This window comes from Megascapheus bottae, chromosome 1 (genome assembly GCF_031878675.1).
Source record: "Megascapheus bottae isolate mThoBot1 chromosome 1, mThoBot2.hap1, whole genome shotgun sequence".
NCBI lineage: Eukaryota > Metazoa > Chordata > Mammalia > Rodentia > Geomyidae > Megascapheus > Megascapheus bottae.
Genome location: NC_143509.1, coordinates 57779859 through 57798559, shown reverse-complemented (window position 1 = coordinate 57798559; position 18701 = coordinate 57779859). Strand labels below are relative to the sequence as shown.

At 39.7% G+C, this 18701-nt stretch overlaps 1 protein-coding gene across 1 annotated transcript; it reads left to right on the top strand.

Moving 5' to 3' along the window:
- The first annotated feature begins 574 nt into the window (after positions 1-574).
- Csta (cystatin A) lies at positions 575-12609 on the top strand. The gene is made up of 3 exons (XM_090332208.1): positions 575-650; positions 9269-9370; positions 12441-12609. The coding sequence occupies exons 1-3, from the start codon at positions 585-587 to the stop codon at positions 12570-12572; spliced, it is 300 nt and encodes a 99-aa protein (XP_090188334.1). The 5' UTR covers positions 575-584; the 3' UTR covers positions 12573-12609.
- The last annotated feature ends 6092 nt before the right edge of the window (positions 12610-18701 follow it).

The window sequence follows — 18701 nt, the reverse complement described above, 5'->3', positions numbered from 1 at the left end:
TTTTATTTGCATTTTATCATATTTCAAGTATTTCTGAAAATAAAAATAAAATGAAGTACACATATCCAACCAAAACCCTTCAGATAGATTTTTTTTATTGTCTCTAAAAAGCTGAATGTACATGGATAAGTACAAATCAATCTGATAAGCCAGTGTTTAAAAAAAAAAGTCAAATGAATTCTAAGCCTTGGTATTATTACTAAATATCCCTTTGAAATTTCTTTGTGCATTACAGGGTAGGGTTAAACCCCTTGGAAAGTCGTTTCTCATGTCATATTTCAGCTGACACAAGAGGACGAAACAACTGGCAGGGCGAATGCAGGGAGGAATTCCAGCCGCGCCCATTGCTCCATTTCTCAGGCACTTCTTCCTCCCCAGTTTACTCAGTGGATCCTCTCTGGAGTTGGGGGGAGTGGAGAAGAGGGAGGAAGATTTGCCCCGGGGTACTTATTTTCCCAGTGCCTCTTTCCTGTTTTCTGAAGTTAGAACGGTCAACAGGTGGGGCTCTGGAACACCTTTAAAAGTGCCGAGGCTCCACACTTGGCTGCAACACTTGGGTTCTTGCAAGGAAGCAAGTAGCCAGAATGATCCCTGGGGGCTTGTCGGAGGCCAGACGTGCCACTCCAGAGATCCAGGAGATCGCTGATCAGGTGAGTTGATGCCTCCCAAGAAAAGGGGGGATTCAGACATCTCAGTCTGACCCCGTGAGAAGAATGTGGGTGACTATGAAAAACAGACTATTGGAGGGTAAATCTGTGGTTTTGTTCAAAGTCTTGAACAGCTAAGAAGAATATGGAACTTTCAGTAATCCTCCAATAATCACAGCACTACAAGACTGACCTTTGGGCTCCCAGGCATAGTTGTTGGAGCCTCCGTTTTCCTATTTGCCAAAGAAGAATTTGTACCAAATCTTTCCTAAAGCTTTTATTTAAATGCGTGACTGTAGGAATACTAATTTAATTACTTATGATGTTTTTCCCAATCTCATTAAATGAAGTGGACATGTAATATAGGCCTCAGGTGGTTAGACTTTGACTGCACTACATAGGGGATTTTTTTTTAATGGGTTGAATGAAGTACAGTATTCTAAAGCTGACCAATTTCAAACTTCCTCTATATTTGCCTAAATATAGAGTATTTTCATCTTTTAGCAGGGAATAATTAAATTAGTAGAGGAAAGCAAGTAATCCAACATATGGTAATTTTAGGATGTTACAGGTTGCTAAGCTAATTACAGTAAACAGAATTCTTGATGCTCCTTGCAAGTGGAGACATTTTTCTAAGTGCTGCTTGATTAGTTATCACCTCTACAATAGAGGTATGGTTTTGTACATTTTCTAAAAAGGAAGAAAATACATGGTTGTTCCTTGTTCTCACATCATTCCTTCTAGTTCTGTCTGTCTGTCTCTCAAATGTTATTCTGTGGGCATAAAAGGTATCCTTTATGTTTATGTGTAGAGCACTGAAAAGTCTAGAAGGGAATAGGTAATATTAAGATGATACTGCTCTGAAACTCTGTATGGAATTGCTGTTGTCAAGCTTGTGAGTCACCTATCATTCTTGATAAAGGCTGGTTGTGACTCAGGAAGGCTGGATGGGCCTGAAATTCCACATTTCTACCAGCTCTAAGCTGCTGCTGCTGCTGCTACTCTATTCATGACCTCTCTTGCCTACAAGACCAGAGATATATGGTATCCTGGAAGGACTTTTGGAGGTAGAGCATTTATTTATTTGTCTGTTCATCCGTTCAGTTATTCATTGAACCTGAGAATTGAATCCAGGACCTACTGCTTGCTAGGCAAGAGCACTTTCATTTGAGTCCTGTGCCCATCTCCTGATGGAGTTTAAAAAATAGGCTATGAAATAAATGTTCCAAAAAATTTTATTTAAAGCAAAATTATCATACTTCTTGCCCCATCAGTCTCATCTGGAACAACTAATTGGAATCAGGTACATGAAAATGATCTGAAAAAGAAAACATACCTACACCAGGTATCATCATCATTTATTTGTTGCCTGAAATCATTCCTGACCCTTAAAAATGTCCCCCAGAGACTCTCTAGGACCAGAGTGGTAAAGAGAACAAAATAGAGGCTCAATGTATGGAAGGTACTGAAGATCTTAATAATTTCCAAAAACTTGTTTCCTATTTAGCTACACTATGTTTTTATTTTTTGAAGTGATGTCTCACTATGTGGCTCAGGTTGATCTTGAAGTCTTGAACTCTGGTGCGCTCACCTTAGCCTCCTCAGTGCCTGAGACTACAGATGTGTGCCCCACCACTGGCTACAAGAGCTCCCATAGTTAACAATACCATCTGGAAGTTTCGCCTTACACTATAAAGTTAATTTGAAAATGTGTTCTTTCTGCTTATCTTTGGCTCCAACATTTTTTGTCAGACACATAGACTGAGAGATGAGCAGTAAAAATGCTAATCTTACCCCAGAAAGGAGCTTTGGTCTTTGGGTGTTTCAGTTTGGGGGTTGGGGGGGCTGATCATGGGACTTGAACTGTAGGTTTGGGCAGTGTCCCTGAGCTCTTCAGCTCAAGGCTAGTGCTCTACTTGAACCACAGCACCAATTCCAGTTTTCTGGTGGTTAATTGGAGATAAGAATCTCTCGGATTTTCATGCCCAGACTGGCTTTGAACCTTGATCCTCAGATTTCAGCTTCCTGAGTAGCTAAGATTACAGGTGTGAACCATCAATGCCCGGCTAGCTTTGAAGTTTTATAAGCCTTACCCTCCATTTGACATTCAAATTCTAGAGCAGTCAGGGAAGGAATTTGTCCAATTATCAAATGAAAAAGGATCAAAGTGTCACTTGGTTAAAAAATCAGCCTACATAGTTTCATCACATAGAAAAGCTTTGTAGGGTGGGGAAATTACAGCGGGGAGACAAAACGGCGAACAGCTCCTTCCCTACATAAGCCCTGTCCTCATATTTAAATCACTATGAGAAACGCATTTCAACAAGTCCTTTCATGGTAGGATCTGCTAGGTGTCTAGCATTGTGCTAAATATTATAGAAGCTATATAAGGGCTGTGAGATTTGGCCCTGTCCTCAAGGAGTTAATGTAAAAAGTTGGGAAGTCAAGATGTCTAGAATATAATACAAAGCAAGTTAAGTATTTTGTCATAGCCGTTAGTTTGTGTCCAGAAAGGACTTTAGATAGTGACTAATTGCAGTGTAAAGTTCAGGTACTAAAATTCTCTAATCACTACTCTGCCCTCTCTCACAGGAGATAGCCTTCGGAGACAATTCCCAGTTGAGAACTTGAAGCTAGAGTAGTCTGTTTATTGACTAGTTCAGTGAGCACTTTCCCACCAATTATGTCAATTATTTCCCTGCAAATAACCCCAAGAGGCAGATATTATTGAAAGACCTTGATAAATTAGGAAATGGAAGCACCTCCTACAAGATTATAGTTTTGGAGTCAGGTAGAAGGGTAGGTATTGGTAATTACATGCCTCTTCTAATTTGAAGTAGGATTCCCAAGGATACCCTTGCCCGCCTGTCACTTTATAGCTATGCTCCTTGAATTTTTTTCTTTTATTATCTTTAAGTAATTGTGCCACAGTGTTTCAATTCAATGACTCAGTTTATAGGAACAATGTCACTCCTTCCATAGTGCTTCTAAAATCTAGGAATATATTTGTATTTTTAAAAACCTTGAAATTCAGATATTTGTAGAATAGCTGAAGACAAAGAACTTTTTAGTAAATGGAAGAATCCCACTAGGGAGGGAAGTAAAGAAGAAAAAGGGAGCCAAGAACCATTAGCTCACACCTGTAATCCTAGCTACTCAGGAGGCCAAAATCTGAGGATCATAGTTCAAAGCCACCCATGGCAGAAAAGTCTAAGACTCTTATCTCCGATTAGGCACAGAAGAGCTAAAAGTAGAGCTGTGGTTCAAGTGGTAGAGGGCTAACTGGCCTTCAGCAATAAAAGCCCAGGCTCTGAATTCAAGCCTTTGGATGGGACTCACACACACACACACACACACACACACACACACACACACACACACACACGTGCATACACATATACACAAATATACATACTTCCACAGAATAACAAAAGGGGGGAAAGCCATCACACCTAGAGGAGAAGGCATCACAGAAAAGAGATAACTATGTGTTCCAGGAATTTGACATCAGAACGAAGGAGGGATGTTGAATAAGATCAAAACAAAAAGAAAGGCAATTAAAAGGATGACATGAACATTTCTGAAGACAGAAAGGAAGAAAAACAGACCAGATATGTCACTATGGTATGAGAAGGACGTTCAGATCACTTGGGTATAGAGTTTACCAGGAAGAATTCCTTTCCCTCTTCCAAGAATCTGTGTATCCTCATTGAGATCATTGCTATGTTGGTCTTTCCTACTTTGAGACATTGTCACAAAGGAATAGACATGGCCTTCTCATCCAGAAGAAGATGATTATAGACAGCACAGGGTGAGTCGCAATGAGAGAAGGGGGCATAAAAAGCCCCTCACCTCAGAGAAATTTACAATACACATTGGAGGCAAGAGACACATAGCATGAAATAAAGAGCCATACATGGTTCCACCCACAAAAAAGCATAATAAGTACAATGAAGGACCGAATAAATGGACAATCCCAACAGCAAAAGTCTCCAGATCATTGTTATTGTATATGTTAGTGTCATTAGTTGAGAATTCTGTTTATGTGTTGAGAAGTGTTATTGTAATAATGACTTAGAAAGAAAGGTTATTATTACTCTTGCAAGTGTGCATATACACCACATACACAAATACTCACCCTTAAGTTATGAAATGTGTTGGCTGAGTATCATTCCTGACAAATACCCAAAACATGATTTCTGCTGTTCAGAACACCTCACCAACACCTCAACTGCATGCCCTCCTGGGTACACCCTGGTGGCTACCGCCTCATGGTTCTCACCCTGTCTACAAATGTTTGTTTCCCTCTCTGAGCTGAGCCTCCTAGACAGTCATCTGTTCCACTGCCCCACCCCCAAGCCTGCTGTTGAGCCACACCAGAATCTTCTAGGCACTCAACCCACTGCCTTCACAAACATGCCTGGACTGTCCCAGTCTCTTGTCATCCCCTCCTCTCCACTGATCCCATGACCCTGTGAGCATGGAGATCCAGCCCTCAGTTAGTGAGAGGTCATTCCCACAAACCCACTTCCCCCTCAGCTCCTGTGCTCCAGGATGGGAGAACTCTGTTTCAGGAAGATTCCAAGCCATGGAAAAATCTTACCATGACAGCGCTCTGAATGCATGCCATACAGCCACAGCTGGACCCCACGTCTGTTCCAACCTGCTTTATATAGTGTTGGGAATAGAAAGACCCTCTGCCATCAGAAATAAATAGGCGCACAAGAGAAGATGTCATGGAAATATGTTACCATTTTACCATTCTACCTCTCTACAGAAGGACGAACTGCCATCACTCTCCCCGGAGCTAGGCAGGCACACTAGACAGGGTGGTCTGCTCGGTTTTTAATTCTAACCCAAGGGGGTGATGTTGCCCCTTCTCCTGGTTGCTAAGGACTCAGGCTCACATTGTTGTTGTTGCTGTTATTATTTTACAATTGGTTACTAGGGTGATGAGATAATACAAGGAAGTTAAATAAAGCACTCTGGCCATCAATGTAAGATTCCAATTGTGGGTAGGGAGGGCTGTGGTGGCTGTCCTATTGGGGACAAAGGCACACATTCTTCTTGTCCTGTCTGGCTGGGAATGGGACAGAGAATGGGACTGGGCACAGGGCTGGGAATGGCTACAGTTGGAGGAGGTTGGTAAAGCCCATGGGTAGTTCTTACTTAGGTTTCCACTTAAGGAGGGTCTACTCTTGAACACCATTAGAATGGACTCATATGCTTGCCACAGCTGGCTGATTACAGACAACACAGATGATGGCTACAATTAATTCAAGAAGCAAATGATTGCAGGAAATAGTACAGAATAGTGACTGGTTACAAAATGGAGCTATTTTTATTTGATGGAAAAGATTGTCCCCCAGCGCCCCCACACACACGCTAGCACCCTGCACCTCCTCTCTCCTGCGTTTCTCAACCCTTCCTTCCCCATGATCCCTCACTTCCTAGTCTGCTGAGACAATTGCAGGTGTTTGGTAATAAAAATCCGCCATCTACTCACTGCTGTCTTTAGTCCTAGGCTCTGCCCTTCTTTACTCATCTCTCCTTTCTTGCCGAGTGATTTCATTCTTTCAATCCCAGATCCTTCTTTCTTTAACACAGACCAGATGACTAATGTTCACAGACATTAGCCCTACTGTCTTTTCACACTATAACCCAGATCCTTAGTTCTTATTGTAAAAGTTTCCAAAATATAGCCTATCGACATTGCCACCATCTTTTAACCTTTCTCCCTTAAATTATGTGTAGTGGCCCATGACTTCTGAAAGAGCGATGATAGCTTAGGGGAAAAACCTGGAAGGTAGGTGTCATGTGGATCAGTTCTTTAGATCCTAGAAAGCTACCAACTTATAAGATCCATATTCTACAGCAATAAGAACAGCTCAAACAAATTTGGAGGGCCGGGAGTATGGCCTACTGGTAGAATGCTTGCCTAGCCTGTACGAAGCCCTAGGTTTGTTTCCTCAGTACCACATACTGGGGCTTAAGTGGCAGAGCTCTAGCCTTGAGCAAAAAGCACTCAAGGACAGTGCCCAGACTCTGAGTTCAAGCCCCATGACTGGCAAAAACAAAACAAAACAACCCTGGAGTGACTAATTTACCAGTTGTTCCTCCATGATAGAATTGTTCCTTTGACTAAAGACCAAATAACAAACCCACACTGCTTCCTCCAGCATCTCTACCACCCACCTTACATGGCAGCCTCTAGCATAGCACGCGCAGCCGAGTGTGCAAATGAAGGGAGGGTGCTGAACATTTATGAGTCAGGACCAGTTTACATATTGAATTTGAGATTCTCTAGCTCCCTTCTCCAAGCTGATTTAGCAGGGCTGGCATCTAAACTACTAGACTACTAGATATCATTTGTAGACAGAGCACTGACCCTCTGACAATGTCCACAATTGTTTTATACTCCAGGATTTGCACTCGCACTTGGCCTTTTTGCTCCAAGTTAGAATTCTACCACTTGCGCTATACCTCCACTTCCAGCCTTTTGACAGTTAATTGACCATAAGAGTAATTAATTGACCATAGACTGTTCTTTCCCTAGCTGTCTTTGCACCAAATTTCTCAGATCTCAATCTCCTGAGTAGCTAGGATACAGTCACCAGTGTCCAGCCAAGGTCCACATTCTAATCCTTGAACGTTTGTACATGTTGCCTTACAAGGCAAAGGAATGTCCTAGATGTGTTTGGGTTGAGATAGGAAGATTGTCCTGGATTACCTGTGTGTCCCCAGTGGAATTACAAGATCTTTGTAAGAGCTGAACACAAATCCCCTGCATTCTGGTTTGTAAGTGTACTTCTCACAGAGGTTCAGATCAGCAACTCTGAAATTGTTTTAAGATTATATTAGAACTGGACAAATAAGTAAATTCATTGTGAATATTGAGAGCCAGGGTTCATTCTCAATGTCTGAAAAAGAAGTTAAAAATAAGTTAAAAGGCAAAGCTAAATGTATTTTGTGGTGTTTGATTTTAATTAGAGGAATATGCACTAAGAGGACGTCAATCTGTGTGGTCCTTACTAACACTATAAAATACCAATAGCTGTGGAGTCAGGTGATTCCAAACGGAAGCACATTCTACAAGTTAACAGTCCAGTATTCTTCCAAAGTGTCAAGACCATGAAGGACAAAGAAAAATCAAAGGTCATAACACACAGTGTAGGAGATTAAAGAGACACGATAATAAATGTAAAGCGGGATCCTGAGGAAGAAAAGGGAAATATGAGCCAGGCGCAGTGGTTCACACCTGTAATCTTAGCTACTCAGGAGGCTGAGATCTGAGGATCAAGGTTCAAAGCAGCCCAGACAATAAAGTCCACGAGACTCTTATCTCCAATTAACCACCAGAAAACCAGAAGTGGCCCTGTGTCTCAAGAGGTAGGGTGGTAGTCCTGACCTGAAGAGCTCAGGGACAGTACCCAGGCCCAGAGTTCAAGCCCATCACACACACACACACACACACACACACACACACACACACACACACACACACACGAAAGAAAAGAAAAGGGAAATATGGAGAATGATTGACAAAAACCCTAATGAGATTTATAGACCACTTAACAGTACTAGCCCATATTAATTTCCATTGGAGTGTTATAAAGAAATCGGAGTGTGGAGGCTTAGAGAAGCCTGGGCCGAGAAATTCATGAGACTCTTAACCTTCAAATAACCACTAGAGAGCCAGAAATGGAACTATGGCTCATTGGCAAAGTGCCAGCCATGAGTAAAAAAGCCAATCAAGAAGACAAAGCCCTGAGTTCAAGACTCAACAATGAAAACAATTAAATACTAATTATTGTTTTTTTAAAGAATTTATTAACATTAATTTTTACATCATATTTCAAATGACATGTTTAACAAACAAGTGTTCAAGAAGGGAGTCTCTATATACAATCACTGGCACTTAGTTTTTAGAACATAATCAAAATTAGGCTAAGGGTTTGTATATCATAGATACATATTAATTTATGAAATAAAACATATCTATAGTCATAGGTTTTTATGTCTATGTAGTTGTGTTTATATTTCCAATACCATGTCCATAGCATTGGGTGTGCAAATATTGAGTCCTTGCTCTAATTATTGCTTTTACTAATCAAAAAATTATATAATTTATTTTATATTTACCTAAGTGTGGCAGTATCACTCAGATTTAAGGTTAATTTGGTCTCTTAAAGATGGATGTTTCCTACTGAAATACTGTTTTTCTACTGAAAAACAGCTCATGATATCATTACTATCTTTGAGGACTTTCAGGACTATTATATTTACAGATGTGTAAGTCACTGAGTTCAATGCAGCCTTTTAAATTATTATTTTATAAGCATATGTAAATTGTACAAAAGAGTTTCATTGTGTATTTTTGTATAGTCATCATTGCATTTTATTTTTTGCCAGATCTGGGGCTTGAACTCAAGGCCTGGGCTCTGTCTCTGGGCCTCTCTGTGTTCAAAACTAATGCTCACACCACTTGAGCCACGACATTATGTTAATGTGGTACTGAGGAATCAGTCCAGGGCTTCATAATCTGCTAGGCAAGCACTCTACAGCCAAGCACATTCCCAGCCCACCACTACATTTTAAATAACTTGTTTTCTTCTTTCCAGGTTAAACAACAACTTGAAGAAAAAACAAATGAGACTTACGAGGAATTTGAAGCTATAGAGTATAAAAGTCAAGTTGTTGCTGGAACTATGTTCTACATTAAGGTTAGAGTTTCATATTAAGTTTTGTGCTAAAATATATTTGTTATTTGGTGTAATGGTTATTCTTTTTTAAGAAACTGTATACTATGTTCCTTCTAGTTGGCTTAAATCAAGAGCTTACCACCTTTCAAGAAGTAAAATCAAATTTGTCAGATCATGTTATTTTGTACTATTTGTGTGTGTTTAGAAAGCTCTTTTCTTTTGGAGGAGGGCAGAACCCAATATCTTGTGCATTCTACCACTTGAACTGTATTCCCTCAAATCCCTTCCTTCCTTCCTTCCTTTCCTTCCTTCCTTCCTTCCTTCCTTCCTTCCTTCCTTCCTTCCTTCCTTCCTTCCTTCCTTCCTTCCTTCCTTCCTTTCTTCCTTTCTTTCTTCCCCCTGCATTACACTTCCTTTCTCCCCACCCCACCCCTTGCAGGGCACAGAATCTCTCTGTGTAGCACTGACTGGTTTCAACCCCATGATCTCTGGGCCTCAGCCTCCAGAATACTGAAATTACAAGGGGTATGCATGTACCACCACCGTAGCCTGCTGCATAGGCTGCTTTGAATGTCAGGTGCAAAGACAATAATTTCAGCCAAAGGTGTGTGGGGCTGAACCAGATGATGTCTTGGATTTAAAGAATGATATATCATTAACTGAGAGAATAACTGAAACAACCTTTTGCCCTTTAAATAAGTCTTATGATTAGTATAATTTAAATAATTAGTTTTGCAACTCAAGTAGATCCAACTCATGACACTTGAAGTATAGTTCAAAGCAGTGGAGTACCTAAAATATTTTACAGTCTATTTTATATCTATATAAAAATTTCTGATGCATTAACGTAGTTCTAATGGAAGAAGGTATCTTTGATGTTCTATAGATGTTTTGAGGGTGAGTCAATTCAACAAATCAAAAATAATATGAGGGGGTCATTATCATCCTTATGTGTTGAATAGATGAAAATTCCAATTAAAAAATAATAACATTCACATGTATTTACCTATGCTTTCTTTAACAGTTTGACCAGGATACAACATACTTTGTTTCTCCTTAATAAGTAATTAACCACTTAAGATGTAAATTTTGTAATATGTTCAGGAAAAATAAAATAAGTTGAGCTAGCCAGCTATGCATGCGAAAGTTGCAGTACTGGGTTAGGCAGTGGAACAGTCAACTCTTAGCAAATTTGAGTTCCTAGTCCTGGGAAGATGCGTGTGAGAGCCTGAAGTGCCTTCAGAAGGTTATGGCACCATTTCCTTCTTTCATAATCCCTTTTCACAAATGGCAAGGTCTTCTCAGGTAAAAATGACTTTATTCATTCAAGATTAGGAAATGTTCCATCAAAATTGAGACTATTTTAATCTTTAATTTATCCAAAAACATACATTCCATATATTCACTTCTGCATACAGTCCTTTGAAAGCTCAGCAGGAAAGAGCCTTGAAAGTTTCTTCCCTTGACGACTCTGAGGCTCTGTCTAGCGCCCCCTTTCCCCCTTTTCTGCCCCCAGTCATTCTCTGCTGCGTTCCAACCACTAACCCCAGTTGCCCCTTTCCTTACTTCATGAAGTCTGGGCTATCAGTTCCTCTCCTATGGAGCCACTCTACAGATTTAAAGCCTTGCTAGTAATGTGACGTTCTCTAACTGTCTTGAGTACCTATCAAGAGGTAGGGTGGTAGAATGGAAGAACCATGCGCCTTTCTTTCTGACTCTGTTCAACTTGTTCTATTGCCAAAATCTGTGTGGTAAAAGATCTTCTCTGTGCATTAGTCCTGTAACCTGTCCACTGGAGATAGTACTCTATTGAGTAGTTATATCATGCCAGGGACTGCTGGAAAAGCTAGACATGCCCTTCCTCATTTAATGCTGATCCCCCCAAATTCCAAGAAACAAAGCCACCTCTCTTGTGTTACTGATGAGCAAAATCAAGGCCTGGGAGGATGAAATAATCAACAAAGGTCACATGTTCGTACAGAGCCAGAATTCAGATCCACAGCCTAAGTCATGCTGTTGGTAATAATGTCTGTAAAGGTTGATGTCATCTCAAATAAAAAACAAGTATGTTTACAAGCTATAGGGTAAAAAGAACACAGATGTTGATGCAGGTAACATGTAATTCTAACACTCAGGAGGCTATCCAATTTGAGGCTAATCTGTCTGAGCTACATGGCAAGGCCATAAGTGAATAAATGAATAAATAAATGACACAGATGTTGGAAAATAGCCAACCCAGATTCTAATTTTGGCTCTACAATTTACTGGTTGAGAGATTTGTACAACAGAGATTTTTCTACCTTTATTAGGCTGCTTCCGTATCTTAAAAATGGATAGTTTCACCTTTCTTCAGGCCTATAATAAGAAAGCAGGATAGTAGAGTGTATAAAGTGCTTACCATTAGGCCACAGTATCATAGTAAACACTGACAAATGGCACTTATTAGAATTAATGGAGGAAGGGACAACAGAGCACAATAAACATCATATATAAGAACCCGTCATTGTCTTCACCACTAATCAGATTCTATGTATACACAGAAAGATCAGACCTTTTCAATGGCAATGACTTTAAGACTCCTTTACTTTACAGAATGCTTCTGCTCTAGTCAGTCTTCAAATGTTCAGAGGGCATTTATAAAGTTATAAAGGTTTGCATATAATATAGGTCTAGGAACCATACATCCCAAATCTTATAAAAGATTCTCTGAAGAAAATCAATGGTGATTTTCTTCTATTTCCTTGTAATGCAAATAAATAGTCCCAATCTGTCAGTCAGAACACAGAGATCACCACATACCTAGGCTGCAATAGTAGTGTTTGCACTCCATGCTTCCATACAAATAGTATGCAACTCTGCCGTTTGTTATTTGTGCCCAGGTTACAATGAACAAAATAGTCGAGACCAATCAAATCTGCCATGCCGTTAGCTTGTCCTTTCTTATGTAAAACAAAGTAGTAGTTTATAAAAGACCAGCCTAAGAATACTTCTCTAAGTTTGGAAGCGATGACCTAGTAGAATCTTTACCATAGAATATTTCACTTAATGGAAGTCCAAATGAATAAATTGCCCTTTTCTTAATATGTTTCAGATACGAGTAGGTGATGGACGCTATACTCACATAAAAGTATTCAGAAGTCTCCCTGGACGAGATGAGGGTTTGCAACTTCTTGCTTATCAGACTGACAAAAGTGAGAATGATGAGCTGACTGCCTTTGACTGAACATAAAAGTGGTCTGACTTCCTTCACTGGCTTCTGACTAATGATACTTGTTAATATATATAGCCATCAATAAAGAAGCATTTCTCTTGAAATGATTTCTCCAGTGATTTCTCATTGATTATATTGAATGGAAATGATCATTTCTTTTTATCAAAAGTGTTGTTGGTTTAGGGCAAAAATTCCAGGCAAATTAATGTCAATTGAAAAACCTCCTAAAAACTAGTCATTCAAGCAAATGGGATGGAACTCAAGGGGGGAAGGGGAGAAAGTGCAGCAGTGGCGTTCACTGGACACTAATTAAAGTGCATTATATAACTTGTGTGGGTGGAAAGGGAGGGAAGGATGGGGAGAGTGAGAGAATAAAAGACATTGTAGAAAAGGAAATGTATTACCTGACTCATGCAATTATAATCTCCCTATACATCATCTTTATAATAACAGTAAGGTAAATTTAAAAAAAATTAGCCAGGAGTTTGGCCTAGTGGTAGAGTGCTTGCCTAGCATGCACAAAGACCTGGGTTTGATAACTTGGTACTACATACATAGAAAAAGCCAAGAAGTGGTGCTGTGGCTCAAGTGGCAGAGCTTTACCCTTGAGAAAAGCCCAAGGACAGTGTTCAGGCCCTGAGTTCAAGCCACAGGCCTGGCAAAAAAACAAAGTATAAGGCAAATGGCTAGATAATGGGAATGCTGCAGCCTCAGCACAGGCGGGCCAGATCATGAGTTATCAATGAGTCATCTCCTTTCTTTCTGTAGTTACTCAGAGATGAATATTCTATCTGTACACTCAGATTTTTAAATTAAATCTGGTATTATATATATATATATATATATTATGGTGTTTTACACAGACACACTATGAAAAAAATTTAACTTAATAGTTAAAAAAAAGCCCTTTTTCCCAGACACTTGAAAGTCAACTACCTACTGTGATTCACCATTACTAACCAGTATTTATTACTAATCACTGAAAAATCAAATATAGTCTCTCTCTTTTTTTTTTGGCCAGTACTGGGCTTGAACTCAGGGCCTGAGCACTGTCCTTAGATTTTCTTAAGGCTAGAAATCTACCACTTGAGCCACAGCCCCACTTCTGGTTTTTTTTTTCTCTATATTTGTGGTACCAAGGAATCAAACCTGGGTCTTCGTGCATGCTAGGCAAGCACTCTACCACTAGGCCAAACTCCCAGCCCCATATAGTCTCATATAGACGAAATATAATCATCAAAAATAGAAAATTAACACAGATGCTCTGCTACTACCTAGTTTGCAGATATCATTCAAATTCCCTGAGTTAGAAGTTTCCTGTGTGTGGTGCCCTGGATAAGAGGAGTCAGGATAAAAAAGGACAGGCTATATTATTCCTAAGAGAGAAAGAACATCAAGAACACACAAGATGTGAAGAGCATAGGGAAACAAAAGGGCTATTCAGAGAAATGTAGAGAACACTGCAGTCCCTACTCTAGTCCTGGGAAACCATGACAGGACTCAGGCATCCTGAACACAGGCAATCCTAGATGCAGGATAATATCCGTTCTCTCAAGTCTTAAGTCCAGTTTGGGATTTGGTGTGAGTGACTCTTCCTACGAGGCAAGATAGCATTGGAAGAAAAATATATTTTGAGCTGGGAATGTAGTTTAGTGGTAGAGTGCTTGCTTAGCATGCATGAAGTCCTGGGTTTGATTCCTCAGTCCCACATAACAGAAAAAGCTGGAAATGATGCTGTGGCTCAAGTGATAAAGTGCTAGCCTCGAACAAAATGAAGCTCAGGGACAGTGCCCAGGCCCTGAGTTCAAGCTGCAGGACTGGCCAAAAAATAAATAAATAAATTCAAAAGAAAAATATATTTTGATAGTCTGTATATCCTAGACCTGTTGCCAGGTGCCATTTTGAGAGAGGGCTATATAGTGAAGCTAATCTACTTTAGGGACCTAAAAACCAAGAAACAATTGCAATCCTGAAGATACTTTACAATAGTGTTTGTGTGGGGAATTTCCAGAAGAGGCAAGCATGGAAAAGGGCAATTGTGGAGTGCTGAGTAGCTTAACTTCCTGGAACAGCACCGTCTATGAAAAGCAGAGCCATCTGCTGATCTGAGCCCTGTGGTAATAAGAGAGTCTCTTCAAGACTGGGTCACCACAAAGACCAAACTCTCTGAGCCAGGGTCAGGCCTATGACTAGTAGATTGTCTGGCATCTGAGCTGCCTCGCAACTGAGTGTAGTTTGCTGCTGGGTGGGACTCAGAGCTTTGTGCAGAGGTCCAGTGGACAGCTCTGGCTACCCAGTCTTTGGTTCCTTGGTTCTTCTCCAGTATTGATCCTTCCCTCTCAAGGGACACCCCCAGGTTTGGATGGTTGCCAACCTAGGGTACAGAAACTCGGAAGTCCTGGAGACAGCAGTAGTTCGGGGTATGCAAAGAAAGGAAGCTTCTAAAGTGAATGAAGCTGAGAAATGACACAACCAGCTGGACCCGCACCCTACATAGAGCACCAGCCAAAAGTGTTGCCATTACTGAAGTTTGTTTTCTCATCTCTGAGTAGTACCGAGAAACACCCCTGCTGACAGACACAGAGCCATAACACATAAACACAAGAAAGACGATAAAGGTAAGATGACTCCTCCAAAAAGCCTTTAAAAGTCCTCAATAAGGAATCCAAAGATAGTAGATAATAATTTCTTGCTGAAATGCAAGAAGTCTCCTTTAAAGAAATGGGCAATGGCTTCCAAAATGATTCAAACATGAAGTCCATTACATGAAGCCAGTAATTTGGTCCAGAAAACATTTTTTAAGGAGATTCAGAAACAAAATGACAAAACAAATAGAAATGTTGTAAATCAAATAAAAATACAATGGAAAGCATTACCACAGATCACGTCAAGAAGGGGAAAGAACAGGGATTGAACTTAAGGAAATACTATATTCAAGTAGCAATAAAAAAATAAACATCTCCACAACTTTCAAGAAAGCTGATACATAATCAAAAGACCCAGTACAAAGGCACTTAGACCCCAAATAGACATGACCAGAAAAAAAGCAAAATTCCACATCACATCATACTAAAATGCCAAGACTACAGAATAAAGAATATTGAAAGCTGCAAAAGAATATCAGCTTACATACAAAGGCAGACTTTCTTTTAACCAGTCCTAGGGCTTGAACTCAGGGTCTAAGTGCTGTCCTTGGACTTTTTCTCAAGGCTAGAGCTCTACCACTTGAGCCACAGCACGACTTTTCTATGTATATGGTACCGAAAAATAGAACACAGGTCTTCATGCATGCTAGGCAAGCACTAGGTGAAACCCTTGGCCCTCAAAGGCAGACTTTTAAGAGAAACTCAAAAGTCAGGAAAGCGGAACAATGTTTTAAGCTCTAAAAGAAAATGGCTACCAACCAAAGTTATACTTTAAAATCAGTGGAGAAATTAAGACCAACCAAAATAAAAGAGGCAAATTTCTAGTTGTGAGTTCCTACATTAAAAAAAAAATCTGAGAGTTCTCAACTAATAACCTAATGATAAACTCAGGATCTTAGAAAAATAAAAGCCAAACCTAAAAGATGGAAAGAAATAATGAAGAGTAGGGCATATTTTAGAGAGAAGATAAAAAGAGCACTAAAAGAATCAACATCTTTTCTTTGATAAATGAAACCAAGCAAGAGAGGAAGCCCATGTTGTAGCTTCGCAGGCTGTGAGACTGGAAAATGGTTAGAGTGGAGTAAATTTACAAGACTATCTCAATCAATAAAACCCTGGGTGTGGAGATGTCAGTGAAGAGAGAAAACTGAGCAGTTCAAGGCAGAACTGGGTCTTCTCTAGGAGCACAGAGCTCAGTACTGGTGGTAGAATACACTGAAGAAGAGTGGTGAGGTGGGAAATTGGCAGAAGCCAGAGAAGGACTTCGTAAATCACTTTAGTTTGCTAGCATAGAAAAACAATTTGATCCGTAACAATTCTTACTACTCAGATCAATGGATCTCCTCTTATCTCAGTGCATTAGGAAGGGCCTTAATTCATCTAGGCCATCTTTCCCCTTATAGACTAGTGCCCTCACCTGGTCACAACATTTAGAAGCTGATACATGTTTTTGCTCAAAGCTTTTGCTATCTTAAGTCTTCACATAATTCTGGGAGATTAAATTACACCTGTGTGGGAAATGGATAAGTAATTTTAAATTTTCATTATTTTAAAATATATATTCTCAGCAATGGTATTTTAAAAGGCCATGTTAATCAAGGGCACTTTATAAGGCTAAGCACACAGAAAAGCCACAAGTAACCTATCTAATCTTTGAACATGTTTGATCAGATCACCTCTGGGCCAGGTATTCGTTTTTATGATTAAAGTAGGACCACCATATTTGACAATGTTCACTTACAAGCAAATCGTGATCATTCGGATGTAACCAGACTATTGAGATAACAATAGTACATTACTACTCCATTTGTCCACTAATATCTCAGGAGCAAAACTTACAAATAAGAATGACATCACAAAAACTACATTTTATTACTGTACTTGCTACATATCCCCCCAAAACCAATAGCATTGTTATGTCCTCTTGTGAGTTGAGGTTTTGAAACTTTCCACCGACATTCCTTACTTCTCTACATTTTTTCAAAGACTTTCATCACATTTTACCCTAATACATAACTTAATTATTTGCTGTTGTCATTCTTCTCACTAAATGTAAGCTCTTTGAGAAGTCATTTTTGTTTTGTTGTCTTAGTAGTAGCAAACATTGCATAGAATATGCAAGACATTCAAACATTTGCAGAAAGAACTTTTATTACATCACAGGTGTTGCTTCATATACCTAGCACTCTACCACTTGAGCCACAATGCTTCGTTTTCTGATGGTTAATTAGAGATTAAGTCTCATGACTTTAGTGCCCAGGCTGGTTTTGAACCACGATCCTCAGATCTCAGACAGAGTAGCTAGGATTATGTAAGTGTGAGCCACCGGTGCAGGGCAGAACATTTTTTTTTTTTCAGTACTTATACTTAAGAAAATTTGCTCATGAGGGGCCAGGAGTTTGGCTTACTGGTAGAATGCTTGCCTAGCATGCATGAAGACCCAAGTTCAATTCCTCGGTACCACATACATAGAAAAAAGCCGCAAGTAGTGCTGTGGCTCAACTGATGGAGCACTGAGATATATTCACAGCTCATACATTGTTTTGCCTATCACTATCCTAATAATCATGCACAGTAAATATTCCAGTTTTATTAATCAGGGACATTATGACTGTCCAGCTCATTTCTAAGTGCATACTTTGGCAAAGGTCAAGGTAATGAAGACACAGTCTACCAGAAACTCAACTGGTCAATCTACTGGGCTAAAGTCAGGTGACTCATGTTTAGATCATTATAGTAGACAGAATCCTCATGTTGCTCATCAAGATTGCTCAAACTGTGAATGACACATCACACTGTAATTTAAAAAGTAATTTGCAGATGTAACTAAGATTAGTGGAGTCAATCAAAAGTATCATTGGGATAGACTTCATCTATCCAAAAACAAAAGGATGTTAGAGATTTCAAAGATGAAGATTTGAGGTCACTGTTAATCTGAAAATGGAAGCATGTGTTGAGAAATATGGGTGGCTTCTAGGAGCTGACTGGTACCTAACAGCCAACAAAATAAGTTCACTTCTATAACTCAATGATTTAAATTCTGCCAGCAAATTCATTGTGCTTAAAAAGCACATTTCCCCCCGGCCTGGCTCTTGGCTTGATTTCAGGCTTGTAACCCTAAACAAATAATCCAGTCAAATCTATCTGGACTTAGGACCTACAGAACTGTGAAATAACCAAATGGGTATAATATTAACTGGTTAAGCTTGTGAAAATTTATGAACAGGAAGAAAAAGCTAATATAAGCATCCTACTTTGTGTTTTTTCCAATGACCAAATCCTACAATACAGCAATTTTTTTTTTTTTTGTCAGTCCTGGGGCTTGAACTCTGGGCCTGGGTGTTGACACTGAGCTCTTCAGCCCAAGGCTACTGCCTACCCTTTGAGCCAAGGTATCACTTCTAAGAGTCTCTCAGACTTTAGTGCTCTGGGTTGGCTTTGATCTGTGATCCTCAGATTTCAGCCTCCTGAGTAGCTAGGATTACAGGAGTGAGCT

Bases quoted from the DNA above. Each gene is read 5' to 3' on its own strand.
- Csta (XM_090332208.1), top strand. From the start codon at position 585: ATGATCCCTGGGGGCTTGTCGGAGGCCAGACGTGCCACTCCAGAGATC. The intron at 651-9,268 runs GTGAGTTGATGC...TCTTCTTTCCAG, and splicing joins TCCAGGAGATCGCTGATCAG to GTTAAACAACAACTTGAAGA. The intron at 9,371-12,440 runs GTTAGAGTTTCA...AATATGTTTCAG, and splicing joins GAACTATGTTCTACATTAAG to ATACGAGTAGGTGATGGACG.